The following is an 18,232-nucleotide window of genomic DNA, read 5'->3' as shown; positions in this document are numbered from 1 at the left end:
TGACCTTGCTATTTGTACATGGTGTGACTATACAAATCACAACACATAAATAGGAAAATGTTCACGTTATTCTGTCAATTATTAGGAGCAGTTTTTCTCTGAGATGAGAAAGGTATGTATGGACTTATCTAACTCTGGGGGATACGGTGAATAAGCTAAATTCCCAAAATATGGGCGTGTTCTTTTAAATATGTTTCAATTTTCAACTTCATTTTTTTAACATTTAAATTTTTCTTAAAATGTAATTTAAATTTTTTATTGAAATATAGACAGTTTCAGCAGTAACAACATAAACAAGCAGCGTTCGTGGAACACACATCCTTTTAAAGTAGTTTATTTATATAACAAGCAAAATAAACAAAATGTAGATTAGCTAGGAAACCAAAAATGTGGTATTCGTTCAAGAGTTCAGCTTAGCAACTAGTCAAACCATTAAAAAAACTGAAACCGGAAGTAAAGTTCCGACCAGACACGTAATCGCGTCACCCCACGTGCGTCCAATGAAACACTATAAAAAGTCAATGGACCCCATCTCTAAAGTGGACTACTCCTTTAATTGGTAACACCAGAAAATGTCAACTTTTTTAACTTAAATTTATCACTTAAATTCTTTAGGTGTTACCAACTAGTAGATTCAACTGTAACTTCTTACAGTGTGCATGAACTCGCGTAGTGCCTTACCGCTTACTTCTTAAGAAAACTAGTCCTTCTATTTTACTATCTGCTAAGAATAATGTAAACATTTAGCTAAACCACAAACTAAAGAAATTCATACAGATTAAGAATAACATGAGGATAAGTAAGTAATGTCAGGAAATTAAATTTTTAAGTAAACTGTCCACTTACTAAGTAAAAGGCTGTTGAATGAAAAGACAATCTGTAGAAACTTCAACTTTATCGTAAACATCTGCTGTGAATAAATGCGCTGCCAAAAAATGACTGGCAGAAATTCGGCAGTTAAGTGAGGTCTGTTCGCTGTCTAATGAGAGCTCTACGAAGAGGGAACAACCAAAGAATAATGCACGCCTTGGCAAGTGTATCGCCTACGTGCATGTGCGCTTTGTAGTTTTTTTTTAATGCAAGTTCAGGTCTCTATGTGTGAAACAATCACACGTGATCGCGACAAGAAGCTCAACTGTCTTGGGGACACCAAAAATGACAAATATTCAGTACAACCCTCAAAAACAAAAGAGCAAAATCTGGCACAGATGCTGTTTGGTGTGTGTGTATATGAGTATGTGTATGAGTGGATATAAATCAAAGCGAGCTCTCACACACACGCACGCAGCGGGGCAGTGCCAGGGCGCGGAAAAGCAGAAAAGGGACCCGCAGTCTACCTGTGATGGCAGTGGTTCACAGCATGGGGGAAGATTAATGCCGGCACTCTGAAGCGGAGCAAACATCCTGCGCTTAATAAGGTACAAACAATTGCTTCCATTTTGTTTGCTATCAAGGGAAAACTAAACCCGGGCTTCTGTGGAGCATTTTTTCATTCTCTATGTGGAGAAAAGTCAGAGCTGACTCGGTGACACAGTGCATGTACGACACAACAGGCCAGAGGTAAGAACACAACATAAGGATACTGTTCATATGCATACCCATTATTTGTATTAGACAGCCTTACCTCCACTCCCTGTACTTTCAGCTTCATGTGATCCTCTCGTGTTGTCTTCCCATCTTTCCGTTTTTTCCAGCAGTAGCCGTCCTTTCTGTACTTCACCTTCTTCCTGTTGTATAGGATCATCGACCCATTCTGTGGCCTAGATCCAGAAGTGAGAGAGAAAGAAGAAATTTTAGTTTAAACGTCAACATCAAATGGCATTCACACTAATTTTTCTTCTATACAGCATAATTCTACCAGGATATTCAAGAAGAAAAAGCATGATTTTTCCATTCGGTATTGATTTAGAGAAGTGGGTGTCCTATTCCAGAATGAAGCCAAACCTCAATGTAAGATTAAAGTTGATTGTGAAGAAGCACTCTTCTCATGAAACTCTATCAACAACCCCTGCTAAGATTGGTGAAGGTCAATGTTACCATCCAGAACAATGTATTTCAATGTATGCTAATGGTCAGGCTTACTTTCCAATCTATTGTGATTTGGTTTTATTACAGAGTAAACTAATGCATTAAAGAGCAATTCTAGAAATATGGATGTGACATTTGCAGTCAAAACTTCAAATATAATGTATTTATTACTAATATACTGAGCCATCTGTTTATATTTTCCTAAACCCGTGATGGAGTCCAAACATAACAGAAAAATATCAGTCTATACACGTTTTCTGTTTTACGCTCCTAGAAATGAATACAAGAGGTACAAAACTTAACTCGAAATTCTGCTGGGTGATTTTTTTAACCCAATGCTGGGAAAATATTGGACAGAACACATGTTGGGTTATTAAATAAGTAAGGAATAATTGACGACGGGCCATTGAATTATAAGAAAATAATGCACACCCAAGGTGCAATAGGGTGTGCATTATTTTCAAATAATTCAAAGGACCGGAGTCAATTAATCCTCTTATACCACGGTTACCACAAACATTGCTCAGGTGCCTATTTTTAAGACATTTGACAAGTTAGGTGTGCGGTTATCAAAAAATAATGCATACCCACGGAACATTTCTCAGCCAATCAGAATACAGCATTCAACAGACCCGTGGTATAAACCTTTATTAAGCAATGCTGGTCAAATATAAACATTTTCTGGGTTCATTTCAACCCAGCTGCTGCTCGTCCCTAGTGTACCTAAAAGATGCAAATTGGTACCTCAAAGGTATCTATATCTGTACCAAAATGGTACATATTAGGACCTTTTTAAAAGGTACCATCCAATTGACAACTTCTGTATCTTTATTTCTGAATAGTATCTTTATTACCAGAAAAATGCACAAACAAATGGAGAAGGTATGGCTATTTAAAGCAGAATTAAACCCTAGACATTTTAGCCTGTTATTACGGGTAATTTATGTCCATTTTGCATATTCCATGAGAAAAAAAGAAGAGGCGTTCGGCGCGAAAGACGCGTTTCCGCCTCGGCGCGAATTGAGCGTTGTGCGTGGTACGCGCGGTGCCCGCGAATGGTGCTTTTTGTGCATTTTGCGGTTCACGCAAATTTGCGGCTGACGCCCAATTTGAAAAATTTGCACTTTGGTGGAATTTCGTGCCGCGCTGCTCAAAATTTTTAATATGCAGCCAGCACTTTCGTCAGGAAGATTTCGAGTATTGTTTTCACCCCAGCTTTTCCGCGGACTCAGGTAATGTAAAATGGTAAAAATATCTAAAACATAATTTGGCTTAGTTGTTGCTTGTTTTATGTAACTACGGTAAACATGTAGAAAGTTATTATCATGTTGTTATTATTTTGAACACGAGCAAAGCAAGCTAACATTAGCTCATCCTGTGCAGCTGTCAATCAATGAACGTCTACTGTCAATCATCTCGCCTCAATCATCTCACTATTTAGACATTCAGAACTATGTAGTCGTGCATTTTTCTTACAGTGATTTTGATTAAAAAGTTTTAATTTTTTTATATGGAGTTCGTACATTTGATGGCAGCAAAATCAACTACATACATGTGATGAAATATAGTGTTGGAGCATAATGTTGTTTTAGGGTGGACTTCCGCTTTAAAGGGCAGAAAATATTTATTTAAAATTTCCATTTGTGTGGTTATGAGGAAGAAACAATGTTGTGGATCTGACAATTATGACAACTATGGAAAATATATTTTTAAATGTTAACAGAGACCACACATGGGTATTAAAAGCATCAAATACTGAAATCTGAGATACCAGTATGGATAAAAAACGAATTTTTATGGTTAATATGCTCCACATATTTAAACAAAGCTGCATTATTAATATTAACATCTTAAAAAACTTCTAATTATTGTCTAATTAGCTAATTTTTAAATACAACTGCAAAGACATTAAATAAAAACACCCACAGATTAACTCTTCACAAACAAAAACGTATATAGGGTCAATTTTCAGGTTCATGCTGACTTTACGCTACTAAAACTTGGCTTTGTTTGTTCGTCAATGGAATAAAACTGTATATTTTATATAGACCAGCGCCTCGCACACGCAAATGATTGCCGAAGTACGTCCCGCGGGGAAAACACGGGAAAAAACATCCTCACCGTTTCATTCATAATTCATTCTCACTTTACCGTTCCACTGGCCTCTGGTTGATAATGATAGTGTGAATGTATTTGAAAAAAGCCCTGGTTTGCTTCTCTTTATGACAGTACACATGTTCCCAAACACCTTATAATTGCAGGGTGAGAAGACGCCTTCGCACCCAGGCGCGCACGGTGTCTGAGTTGCACACTCAGTAAAAAGCTACAGGCGAGTGCATTAATGTGCATCTATGGCTGGCAGAGTCTGGTTAGGTCCCAGGAGGCTGTAGTTTTGTTGCTTGTGAGTTAGGAAGTGTGGGAGTTCTGGCGCTTCAGCAAAGTCTCAGCCATGAAACCAGATGCAGTTAACGTCTGTTAGCCAGCCATCACTCTACCCCAGCACGGCAGCAAACATATTATACCTCACCTCTATCTCTCTAACACTCCCAATGTACCCGAAGAGCCCTGCCTCTCTGGAAACGGCAAGTCATTGCCTGCCTGCATTGTCTTGTTTATTTTATCATTTATTTCCGGCACAGATTTATTTATAATACTGCATACATCAGTTTGGAGCTCAGCTCATGGGGCGTCTTGTTTATCTTGCAATTGCTCATCAATCATTTCCGTGGACGAGTCTCGGGGGCTGATGGGGGCCTTTCTCTCCCCATGCCGTGGCCCCTGACAGCACCTTTTAATTAGAGATGCCAGTCAAAATCTGTCATGCACAATCCTCAATCCCTCTCCCACAGCCAATTTGTCAAGTGCCATGCGTCGCTTTGCCCATCTCTCTTTTATTCCCCCCTTTATATAAAACCACAATTTGTCATCTGTTGACCTTAACCGTAATTAATTCTGCTTTCTAATCCCACCTCCAATCTCTCTTTGTTTCCAATTCCATCGTGTCATCATCTAGGACCCCTCATCCTCCGCTCACTCTCTTCTGTCTGAATGTCACTCTGAAAGACTTCCTGCTGCAAAACATCCATTCTTCCCCTCTCTGTTTCTCTGTGAGCCTGGGACCATGTCGACACTGTTTAAGTCATTAATCTGCTGGCTGTGATACGTGCTGTGGGATTAAGCCTGAGACACAAGGACAGCAAGTGGCACGAAAGGAACCGGAGGAAAATCTCGGTAGAGTTGAGGAAGTACAATAACCTAATCAGATTTCAAGCACATCACTCCAAAGCTGCATTTGTTGTCTATTCAGCACTCTTATTTACTCACACAGGATGCATTTTTTTGCAATTGTTAAATCATTAGTCCATGCACACGTAGCACATTGCGCATTGACTTTGTTCTCTTGTTTTTATGAGTAAGAAGTTTTTTCACAGTGGCACTTGCATACATCACATTGAGGTCTACTGAATAATACCAGGAGAAATCTATCCCCTATCCCGTGCACACGTCCTCTTACTCAGTAAATATCCATGTGTTTTCCGAGAAAACTTTAAATGTTTGCAAAGACCACGGATTCCTCGCATGTACCTACGGAGCTAAAGGTAAGACAACAAAGAAAACCATTTTTTAATGTATCCTTGCTTTTGACAAAAATGAATAAAAATGAATAAGGCAGAAAATTCATAGAGTTCACAACCTTCCCCTTGCCATAGAGAGCTTGTGGAATTGGGGTTAGGTTCGGAGGACAAAGGTCTTCATGCCCTACTTATCGGCACGAAGCACGGGTTACTAGCTGTTCCTTTTATCAACTCGAAAACATGCACCACTTTTCAATTTAAAGAACTTGAAGGAGAGCACCGAAGCTCTCCACCTCGAGTCACAGTCATCTTCTCGGGCGCAGTGTCTGTGTACATAAGCCATTCAATTACACTTACCAGAATTATACATATTTATACGTTGCAGTGAAATGCCAACTTCTCTGTTATCAAGGCACCACGACAGGAGGCTCGTGTGTCTCAGAGGCCTAAATGTGACAGATTAATATGGAAATTTATCAGAACAACTCAATGTGATTCAGTCTCTCCAGGTTAGCGGAGAGGATAATCAGCTCTGGCCTTCAGTCTGCACACGGACTCATCCAGAATCTCAAGAGAACCTTCATTTACCAAAGATAATAGCATTCGCATATTTAGTTTAATCATTCAATATGGCCAGCCAATGAGTGGAGGTCTAGGCCTAGATGAGAATGTGTCTGGCAATAAAATAACTGCTGTACGATTGTGTCTCAAATTCCCAAATGATGTTAGGACATCACTGGAATACTGTCCTATTTATTTTCATTTTTAAAGTGGTTTCATTTCACTACAAAGGTTTTAGAGCTAAGGAAAAGAATAGCATCACTCAATTAAAATTTTATAGATGTTTGATAATATGGGGTTTAAAATATTTAAGCGACGTGTACACTCGAATCGTGATTGAAACATTACACACTGAGGTCAGTTTTAACACTTAATATCAGCTTTGTGTAATTCCCATTTCGGTCTCTAACTGTCATGACTGGCAAGGAACGCCAAGTGCAGGTAATGATGAACTTAAAAAGGGTTTATTTAACACAAAAGCCCACGTCGTGGAAAATGACATAATATTCACTGTAGGGCTGTGACGGTGGCAGTTTTTTACCACCGCGGGGGTAACGCACAAATTCACCGCAGTGTTGCGGTGGTTATAGATACAAACACACTATGATGAGACTTCTAGACTTCTTGTGTGTGTGGGGGAGCGCGTATGCACGTATGCACACATGCACAATGATGGATATAGGTCTTATACATAATGTAAACGATGATCAGATATACAGTTCTTAACAAACGTGCGTGTTTATAGTTAAAACGCGTTCTGATGGTGTACTGGTAGCACAGATTGATACTTTTTCTTGACCAAGAGAGAACAGCCATTTCTCAATCCGAAGGCTGCAGCCTCCGGAGGTCGCATATGCAGGCTGCATGTCATCAAGCCTGGTTTATTATTTTCAGACATTTGCAAGTCATAAGCATATTACAACAATGTTTGATTAACAAAGAATAATAGTCAACTTTATAATTGTTAATGTTATGAAATAAGACCGTCTTGATGACGTATGCAGCTTGTAAATGCGCCCTCCGGAGGCTACAGTCTTCGGATTGAGAAACGGAATATCTTGCCTCATTGTTCTGCCCCCAAACCAGCGGGTCATCACTGATATCAGTTGCCTTCCCTTGCAAATAGCGCATTAACTCCGCGTCTGCTGGCGAGATTGTACTTTATATTTTTAATAATTTGTGACGTGCACACCCCCGAAGGGGGGGGTTCCCGACCGCAGGGCGCACTCCACCACCGTCCCAGCCCCAATAACTGACCAGACAAACACACTATGATGAGACTTCTAGACTTACTAGACTCTTTAACTTAACAATGACAGACTAGCCAAATAACCAACAAACCAAACAAAACGATTCAGTAAAGGACAGCAATGATCACCAGCTATACCAGCAACAAACCAGCATGGACCAGCATGGCAATCGTGGAGCCTTAAATAGGAAAACTAAACAACATAACTAATAATGAATAATTAATGAGGAAACAAGGGGGCGGGGACAGAGATGAGACACGGAAGCACACAGCCCAAACAAAAGGCCATGTGCTACCACACAAAACATGGGTACTGCCACAATCCTGCCATGTGAATTATGAATTAAAGTGACAGGCTGGCAGGATCATGACACTAATATCTTATAAGTGACAAAAATGCCAAAAAATAAATTCAAATAAAAAATCTAATAGCAGAGGGGGTGGCTTGTACTGAAACATGAACTAATACACATTATTATGTTAAAAATTAATCTCGCACTGACATGAATCAAACAAATATTCAGATTAACCAAAGGTAGGGAAAAGCGACCAGTATGAGACAATGCTATTATAGAATAAAGCTGGCTTTAATATTCATCTTTGAATATACAGAGGCCCAAAAATTAGATTAGATAAAAATACTTATATACATCATACAAAATTTTGATTAATTTAATTTGTGGATGTACAGTACTGTATCTAGCTACTTTCTTCAACTTTTCCATAACTACAGTATAGTTCATCACATTAACTATGGACATGTTCCACTAATGTCTGACAACCATAAAATGTCTTCATTTGGAACAGTATATCTACTGTTTTATAATTTAAAACCTATAAAAACGTCTGCTTGTGAAACGTTTTGTTTGAAAAGTATGCTTGTGCTACAGTACCCCTCCTTAAAATAAATGCCACTTGGGTTGATATGTTGTTCTCTACTGCAATAATGTTCATACATTTTTAATTGTGGCTTAAGTGTCCAAATACTTTTCGGGTGCCCCAGCGGCTCTGAGACGATACACCCAAAAGTGTAGTGTGAAAATTACAACCACAGTAACTGTGATGAAGAAAAGTTGTCATCAAAGTGCATTAGCGAGGGTGAAATGTTTGCTTGGGTGATCTAGTGGTACTAAAGGACCAGACCAGGCAGTTCTTCTAAACTGCTACAATTCCCTTGGAAAGAGAAGGCGGTTTGATTAATGCAACACTTGTTGTTTTTCTCAGCTCTAGACCTGTGAGTATATAAACAGGTGTGTGTGTGTGTGTGTGTGTGTGTGTGAGAGAGAGAGAGAGAGAGAGAGAGAGAGAGAGAGAGAGAGAGAGAGAGAGAGAGAGAGATAGAGAGAGAGAGAGAGAGAGAGAAGATCAGGAAGGCTGAACGCAATCTCCACAGAAGCGAGTTAGCGTGTGTCATCAATTTCCTATTAAGCTTTCAGACCCCATATCTAACCCCCAGTTACAGCCCACCAACATGGACACAGATACACACTTCATTCATTTAGATATATAATGTGCTCCATAAGAATGGACATAAACTGTTGCGTACCCAGTTACTTACAGGTGCATACTCTCTCTCTCTCTCTCTCTCTCTCTCTCTCTCTCTCTCTCTCTCTCTCTCTCTCTCTCTCTCTCTCTCTCTCTCTCTCACACACACACACACACACACACACAAACACACACACACACAAACTGAATATGAGATAAACCGCACACAGCATCCAGCACTGGTGCACAACACACACAGAGAGAGAGAGAGCAGTCTGTCAATCTCCACTGAATCAGCATTCAATTCAGCATATCATTCTCTCAAATCATAATGACAGCTTCAGAAACAGTGATGCATCACAGACTGCTTTTACCCACACATACACGCGCACACGCACACACAAGATAATATTCCACTTACTTAGCAATACCATGTGCTGGTGCTAGAGGTTTGCTACCTAGGTCAGTGTTTCATGTAACTTGGGGTTTGTATTTAAAATGAAGGAGAGAAATGTATAAATATTGAATGTTTCATTTAAACCCCTGCCTTTTAAAGCAGGTCATGCTGGTGGGTCAGCTGGTCTTCCAGCTAGACCATCTCAAAAAGTGACCAAAACACAGCTAGACCAGCTTGCTACACCAGCAAAACCAAGCTGGGAGACCAGCTAAAACCAGTTCACTAGCTTGTGCTGGACTTATCTGGATTTTTCAGTAGGGACATTGTTTATCTTCCACGCTCTATTTTCAAGCCTGTGAAAGCTGTGGATCTGTGCACTGAACAGAAAATTAAAAGCAACATCAGGTTCAGTCTTGAATTTGTTTTGATGGAATTTCTCATTTTTGAAGCGCAATCTGTGGAGTGCAACCTAACTTGTCTTTTGGTGCAATTTGCACAAAAGACAATTAGCCAAATGTCAACTTCTCTACAGACTTCTCAAACACGTGTCAGCATGAATCAGAGAGCGGTGCGGGTTCGATGATGTGCGGATAAGCAGACAGAATCATCAGGAAGTGATGGATGTGTAAAACTATTTTAAATGTAAATCTTCCACAGCCCCGAGATTGAAATTCATCAGTCGTGTAGATCTCTTGCATCTCTGAATCCTACTCTTATCCTCCACCTTTCGCAGCACTCTCACATGAGAAAACACGTGTCTGTTGTTACATACAATACAGAAGCATTCGAAAGTCTCTGAATTGAAAATCTCCTTTGACCTTGAAATAAACAGAACAGAAAAAATGCCACATTTTTAGTGTTTAAACTTGAAGTGCATTCTGTAGTTAAAGGAGGAGGAAGGCATAATAAAAGTCCTTAGAAAAAACCAAAGGGCAACCTTCCGGTCACTATCCCTGCTGAAAAAAACAGCATCAAACCAACATGGATTCCCATGGATAATTCCCATGCTGGTCTATGCTGGTTTGATGCTGGTTTAGCTGGCGGTAATGCTGGTTTGGTGCTGGTTTAGCTGGTGCTAATGCTGGTTTGGTGCTGGTTTAGCTGGTGCTAATCCTGGTGCTGATGCTGGTTTAGCTGGTGTTCACTAGCAAACCAGCACCAAAACACAACATATGCTGGTCTTGCTGGTATGCTGGTTTTTCAGCAGGGATCGTGAAGCCAACACGACTGCTCGCTAGAAACTTGCTCCAAAAGGGAGTCAATCCCATAGTTCCCCATGTTTAAATTCCTAACTTTATAGCAGAAAAACATCTGGTACAAAAGTGTTTTTGCTCTTTATACCTGTTTTTGAATTTCATGATAACTGCAAGGAAGGAATATTTTCGTAACTCATCCGATTAAATTACATAAGGCATTAAAGGTCTGCATAATTAAGGGCGTGGCCACTTAATTGAACTACCACTGCTTTCATTACCGTCGAGCTAGGTGGGCATGGTTTCAGCAACCAGGTACCTCAGCTCTTCCCACATCCCGACTTTTTACCCATTTTCGGTAATCAGAAATCATGCGTCGTGACACGCTGCCAAGATGGCGATGGCAGGCTCAGCCAACGACTGGCTTCAAAAAAGCTCTTTACAAACGTCACAGGCACTATGTCCATATTTTTAGAGAACGGAAAAAAATTATATGGAAAAGAAATGATTTTTTTTGTGAACTTTTCATTAAAATTATTAAGGTGATGATTTAATTAACAAATATAAAAATATAAAAATATATTTATTAAAATTTTTGTGTTCAACAGAATAAAAGAAACTCAGGTTTAGAACAACTTAAAGGTCAGTAAATTATTACAGAATTTACATTTTTGGGTGAACATTCCCTACAACTAATGTTAACAGACAGTACCTTATTGAAAAGTGTTATCGAATTGGTGTAGTTTGCAAAACATTATAAGTCTTTCGAATCCCACTGCATGCATATGATAGTTAACTAGACTGTAAGAAATTCAGTTTGCATCTATAAATACTGTACTGTGTCCTCTGCCATATTAAAACAAACACAACATATATCAATAATGTAAGGCAATGCAAGGACTGAATCTGACCTTTCCAGCAGGTTAACTCTAAACTCGATTCTCTATATCTGATTCCCTGAGAACTAATGATCACCTCTTCCAGCACAAAACAGATGTTCCAGGCAGCGTTATCGTGATGGGAAAGAAGCGAGACAATTTAAAAAGATTATAAATTACAGTGATTCGCACAATGTGTCTTGGCCTTCCTGGACCTATGGGGTAGGATAAGAGATGTTGGAGGGAAGGGGCGTCTGTGCTTTTTATCTACCCGAACAGCCACACAGATGGAAAGTTCAGCCAAACAACTGCAACCGATCGGACAGCTGATATTCAGACAGAAGTAAGATGTAGTTATGACATCACAGTTTCTACTGGGGATGGTGGGACTACAGCCTGCCCGATCTCCGTTCACTGATGTTACCGAGCAAGCCTGCCGGTCTGTTCTCTCTGCTGAGGAATGACACTGCTGTAGCCGGCTTTAATTAAAGCTTTTGAAGAGCAGGCAGGCGTGCGTGAATAAATCACCGAACGGGCTGGCATCAAAGCATTGGTCGATGGGGCTCGGGAGGCTGTGTCTGTGTGGGGTGGGCGCTACATTGGCCTCATTCTTCAAACGGACCTCTCTCAGCCTGTCCGGTTCCTCCCACTGGGAGGCAAATTCATTTCTTTCCACTGTTTCACAAAACGCTCTCGGTGCATTCTCTCAATCTCGAAGGACCGGCGGCATTACAGTGAGACGTGGGCGAGCAAGCATGAGCTTCTATGCAAATTGCGGTGGCCGTTCATGAGTGTTAGTAAAATCTAATCTATTAAAATCTCGTTCCCTGCCCCATCCCTGAAACGCGCTGCACATGCTGCCTGTTATTCGTTAATTTAAGTGAACGGAGGCAGCGTGTTTTTCGGTTCCAGTGCTGATAGCTGGTGGGATTATTTTAAATGAGATTTATCTGCTTCTCTCTCTTCTGCTCTGAGCACGCTGTTCACCGTCTGATTTCTCGCTGTGGTTACTTATTATGACATTTGGTGAAGAGGATACTTTGTACTCTCAATAAAACTCGGGTGCGCAGGAATTGCTCGCTGCCTAATTTCGTGTAGCAGCTCGCAAATACCTAAGCCCTCCAGAGCTTTTCCTGCGCTCCTGCTAAGAATAGCCATGCAATTAAATCTAAAACTGCCACCGCAGTAAAAACCTCACAGAAGCGGAATTGGCTAGAATTTTACCAAATATTCAGCTGTGTTTATTTGATTATGCGTGCGACTATTTAGTAATGAGCGTGATGCATATTCAGAGTTCCTCGCTAGATAAATACGACGTTCTTTCTCTGCGGCTCATTTGATGGACGTGTCATAAATTAGCACCACAACTACAATTATCCAGATTTCCTCCAGGAACACGAACAACAGGAAGCAGAACTGTCTATGAATCACCGTGGAGACTGTCTATCCTCCAGTGAAAGTGATATGGTGGGAGTGGTGGGACATTTATCATTCCTGGAGACATGGAGATTCTATTTCTTTTTCCCTCTCGTAATAATTTCAGGCGCAACGTGGTGCTGACACTCATTGAGGGAGAGAGTGGGAGAGAGAGAGCCAGAGAAAGGGAACGCAGACACTTTTATAAGCGGTTAACAGCTGGAGGGAGGCCTGTTCGATGATCTCATCATTCCTCTACAGCAATTCAAAGATCTGGTTGAACACACTCCGCTCCTCTGTAGAACCTGGCAGATAATGTAGGAAAAATGCTAAAGCCTCTTGTTTACAAGCTGCACGACATTTGTGTTTCCAGATCAAAATACAAGCTCTGTCACATGCAGAGACGAAGTGGGACTCATTTTCAGTCTTGGAGTTTGATGCCTTAGACCGGCCCACTTTAATTTATGACTGACTATATTAAAATAATCAGAGGCGGACACTACTTAAGTATTTTTACTTTCTACATAAAAGTACATTTTCAAGTATTTTTATTTTAACAGTGTTTTTCTTTGGAAAACATACATTCCATATATGGTTTATATTTAATATTTAAGTACATTAAACATCTAGGAATATTCGTATAGTTGAATATACTCAAAATACAATTTTAATGTAATTGGGTATTAAATAAATTTTAATATGCAATATAAAAGGAACACACAGTATGATTCTATGCTTTAGAATGTTGTGAACATTTTTTAGTAAAGTAAAGTAATTTTTCCCCAAGACAAACACTCTAATAAAGCTTGGAAAATGTAACTAAAATATTTAAGTAGTGTCCACCTCTGAAAATAATATCGTTAAATCCTCAGTAGCCTTGTGCACTGTTCTCTGCAGCCTTGCTATTCATTGTATTTTTCAAATATATCATTTCCAATTTTAATGCAAATACAGTAGCCTAAACAATTATGATTTTTTCCATAATTGTACAACCCCTCCATAAGGTATTTTAATATTATTTAATTCAAAAACTACTGAAAGGGAACACGTGTTTGTGTTTTCCCCTTTATTTATATTTCTTAAAAAATATTGGGTATTAAGATTACCTGTTGGGTTGATAAAGTTTGGAAACCCCTTATATACAATACCCAGCAAGATTTATCAAGTATGCCGGGGAAAAGATGTAAAAAATATGAAAATCATCATCTTAATTTTTTTGTACTTAGATCATGTATTGCCAAATGACATAATGTAGGCATAAAAAGAACAAATACTGTATATACTTGAAACATCATATTCAAATTAAACTTACTTTTTACGAATAAACTGAATAAAAATACATTTTTGTTACTCTTGCAATAGACGATGAATAATGACTATTCATAGAAGATTCATTGTTACGTCTAACTGACTTTTATTTTTAAAAAATATGATTTGTAGACCCTTTTACTTTTAGAGGCCATTCGTATCAAGTCACGCATCTAGACGCATCTGAAACAAAACTCCTGTTCACAGGCGAGCGCTTTGAAAAGCAGAAGAAAACCGTGCGTCCTGCATTAAAATTTTCAAACCCCGCAATAAGTGATGGAAGCCTAGGGACAGTAACCTTCAACCTGGTGCCATGACAACACTGGGCCTTGTGGCCAAAAAAACTAGCTGGCCCACCAGGAATCCTCCCGGTCCTGCCTATGGCTAATCCGGCTTGGTCACATGGCAGCAGATAAAAGTGTTAAAGTTTTAGGTAAGGTTTGGTTATGAAACATTTCAAAAGCTTTCCCAATGTCAAGATACTCACCCATAAATAGGGCTTTTTCGATTAATCGTTTTTTTTTACATGGTCGATTCAGAATCGACTCTCAAAGAGCAGAATCGATTTTTTTTTCATATTTTTTCTGCAATATTGAAGGTAAGATTAACGTTAATCAAATTACTAGTCTTCTTCACTAGATGTCACACTCTTTTTTTTGCCTTGCGCAATGTTACCAAGGAGCCTGTCATTCTTTCATTCAGTTCTTAAAATGGCGGTTTTAGGTGCTTCATCGACGTTGATGCCACCTTCACATAAAAAGTAAGAGGTATGGAAGCATTTTAGATTTCGCAAACAAGACGACAACAATAGTGTTGTGGCTTTTAATATCTTTTAATCAATTTCCCACTTGTAAACTTCTGTTCACTGTTCTTTTTATTAATATAGTATTTGTATTAAATCAATTTTCATTGAGTTGAATCGAGAATCGAGTATAAAAACCGACCCGAGAACCCTGAATCGAGAATCGAAATCGAATCGATATGATAGCTTGTGAATCGAAATTGAATCAATCTGGAACATCTGAATCGATACCAAGCCCTACCCATAAAATGACTTAAGTTTATTAAAAAGATACCTGCAACAATGACTACAGTATGTCTCTTTACCTATGTCATCATTACTCTTTATCTAAGTTCTTTATAGTGATTGTCTTCTTTTTTATATTGTGATGTATATCCGAGTGAAACGGCTCCTGAAATGAGAAAAAATATAGGGCGGGACTTAATTTTGTCCATCGAGACCTGATTGGATCCTTGGAAGTTGGGCCATGTTGCTAAAACACTTTTATTTTTACACTTTTTAAGTCATGACGTAAGGAATACTGTTTCAAGGTCAATGCATCCACTCATTTTAATAGAGGAAATTTTTTAAACAGCCGTTTATGAGCCCTTTTTATTCATATTACACATCTAATTGAACATTTAATAAACTCACAGTGTGCACAGCAGTCTCCTGGCTCAGGGAATTAGCAATAGCAATAAATGTATAATTCGTAAAAAAAAATACTTGTCCATGAATTCATGTCTGGTTATCTCGGATTTCATTATGGAGATTAAAATAAAAATTTTTTTTTAAATAAAATAAAAAAATTAGGATCGGGTGTTTTGGTAGTTTTGCATTATCATACAAGTGTATATTATTAACATGATTTTTTTGTTATTTTAGAATTTGAGATCGGTTGGAACCGGAGGATTGCTAATCGCTCCCGTGCAGAAAAAGTCTCCCTCGCGCCATTCCTCATGAGTGGAAATGAAAAGAAATAATTTTGATGAGGGTGGGAAGTAATCGTTTTTAATTAAAGATTGTGAGGGCACATGAATTTAATAAAAATAATGATGCATATAGATTAGTCATTTGTAAAAACATTACAATATTTCTATAAAAAAATAAAAGTTTTTCATTTCAATTTCACAGTGACTTTAACATCTGAATACTAACAATTAGTGAGTCAATCGAAAATATATTTTTACTTTAAACAAAAATTTTCAACCAGAAGTTTTTTTTTGTTAAAAATAAACAAAATCAGTTATTGAGCAAGTATTCAAAAATCTGTGTTCAAACCTGTCTCCTTACCCAATTTCATCATAGAGCCAAAAGTCATGGATTGCACACCTAGGACTAAAAGTAGACTGTAGAAAACAGTGAACTGAGGGGGAAACTGCTTTTTCTGCAATTTCTGCAGTGTTTTGGAACATCAATACAGTGTAGCCTTACAAGAGCTGTAAATGACATAATGGTAAATAAGACGGAGCGCTTTGCCTGTAAAATTTCCTTTCCCAAAGTCTCTATTTTCCCAATATTACTGACTGATATGAGAACAAACTGTCTTTTGGCCTCCCATGGGATCAAATGTCAATCCAGGGTTTATGGATCACCTAGGTATGGCCTTTACTCACCAACCCAGAGTCCATGTCAATCCCTTATCTCATATTTATAGACATCACAAAAAGTGATGTGACGAGAAAAAAAGGTTTGATCTCTTGGTTTATTTATGTCCAAAAGCACCGATCAGCCAGAGTTAGGGAGGATAGGTGTATGTGAAAAGTTGTGTATAAGGCATATATACAGTAATATGATATGGTGCATTTCTGTTTTGGGTCTAAGGTCGTCTAGAGAAGCTACAGTTGAGGTGCATCTCTCTCTGGGTGGTAGAGCGAATCAAAGAGTCTATCTCACCTTTCACCCATCAATCATGACCCTCGCACGCCCCACCAGCGCTGCACACTTAATTGGAGATCAGAGACCATCACCCATTCAGTGATGGCTTACACTTCATCCTTCGCCCAAACAAACACACAAACTTGTTTTTCATCATTTTGGGGACTTCAAGACTGCTCTCCAAGTTCACGAAGAAAGCAAGTGCACATCTAGTGAACTGTTTCCAGAAAAATAACATTTCTCTGGATAAGTCTGTTACAGTAGCAAGAGCAGATCATAGATGATAGATGAGACAATGGCAAATACAGAACAGAAGAATTGCAAATTGTCCTCGTGTACTTTATTGTAGCACATCACTTCATTTTAGACAAGAACCCAAAGTCATCTCACAGAGCGTTCTGTCTCTAATTTTCTGAGAAAAGAAGCGGGCAGAGGCAATGCTGGCATGTGAACCTTGTTTTTGGTACGCACATTTCATCTCTCCTTCTAACTTTCGAATGGATGAGTTTTCTGCTGTGCTATCAGAATCCTCCAGTAGAGAGAAGTGCACTATAAAAGCCCCGCTGAGAAACCCTCAAAACTTAGAATCATGGTACAAATAGTGGAGGGGAAAAACAGATGCCTACTGGGCAGCGTGCTCCCTGGTGGAGCTTCACTGTGAGGGCTGTTCCATCTTGTTAAACCTCATGTTCGATTTGGGCACTGAAACCCTTTTATGTAGCTTACAAAAAAATACTGATCTTATGATGACTGATTAAAATCTTACATTTTATATATTGTGCATGAAAAATGTAATAATATATTACACACTCTAAAAAATAGTTGGTTCAACTTAAAAAAGTAAATTTACCTGGTTGACTTAAAATTTTGAGTTAATTCAACCTAAAGTTGAGTTAACTAATATGTTAAGTTGAGTTAACCCAACATTTTAAGGTATAATATTTTTCCATAGAGTAATTGATGAAAGAGTGTTTTGGTAAGTAAATTTTTTCATCATTCATCCACGACGATACCCATTACATTTGCTTGAAAATATCGGAGCCTAGCATGTCCCTCCACTTATTCAGCAGCCACGATTCCGGGGTTCCGAAAAGAAGCTGGCAACGACCACTAATTATATCCATCTCGTCGAGCACGCTGAGTTGCATCGCCATGATACCCATTTCAGTTGCTTCTTTAACTTGGTCCTCTATAAGTGCGACCAACTTTTGCCGAATCCCGTAGGAAGGACGGCAAAAACATCTTTCCGATCAACAAATGCCTTGATCGCGTTTCTCTGTTCCTCTTTTCAAATCAATGCTCTGTCGATATCTTTTAGAACAGACCCAATGTCAGAATCCACACATCTGAATTCTACAGCGGCAGCCATTTCGTTGTAAATAGATTCAACACACGCGCTCTTTGGTGACGTGGTTGATAACGTTACTGTTGATCATCTGTCCATCATCGTATAAAGCCTGCCCTAACAATTTTGATTGCTCGA

The 18,232-nt window shown here is 39.0% G+C and overlaps 1 protein-coding gene across 12 annotated transcripts in view; it reads right to left on the bottom strand.

Annotated features, from left to right (window-relative positions):
* The window catches only part of camta1a (calmodulin binding transcription activator 1a), a 469,448-nt gene that overhangs the window by 198,215 nt on the left and 253,001 nt on the right, over positions 1 to 18,232 (bottom strand). For all 12 annotated transcript variants that reach the window (XM_065285521.1, XM_065285522.1, XM_065285523.1 and 9 more), the window contains one exon: positions 1,625 to 1,760. In XM_065285521.1, coding sequence (XP_065141593.1) covers positions 1,625 to 1,760 — 136 coding nt within the window. The remainder of the gene's footprint in view (positions 1 to 1,624; positions 1,761 to 18,232) is intronic.

This window comes from Paramisgurnus dabryanus, chromosome 21 (genome assembly GCF_030506205.2).
Source record: "Paramisgurnus dabryanus chromosome 21, PD_genome_1.1, whole genome shotgun sequence".
Classification (NCBI taxonomy): Eukaryota; Metazoa; Chordata; class Actinopteri; order Cypriniformes; family Cobitidae; genus Paramisgurnus; species Paramisgurnus dabryanus.
The sequence above is the reverse complement of the archived record's forward strand: the minus strand, read 5'-3'. Positions and strand labels throughout refer to the sequence as shown.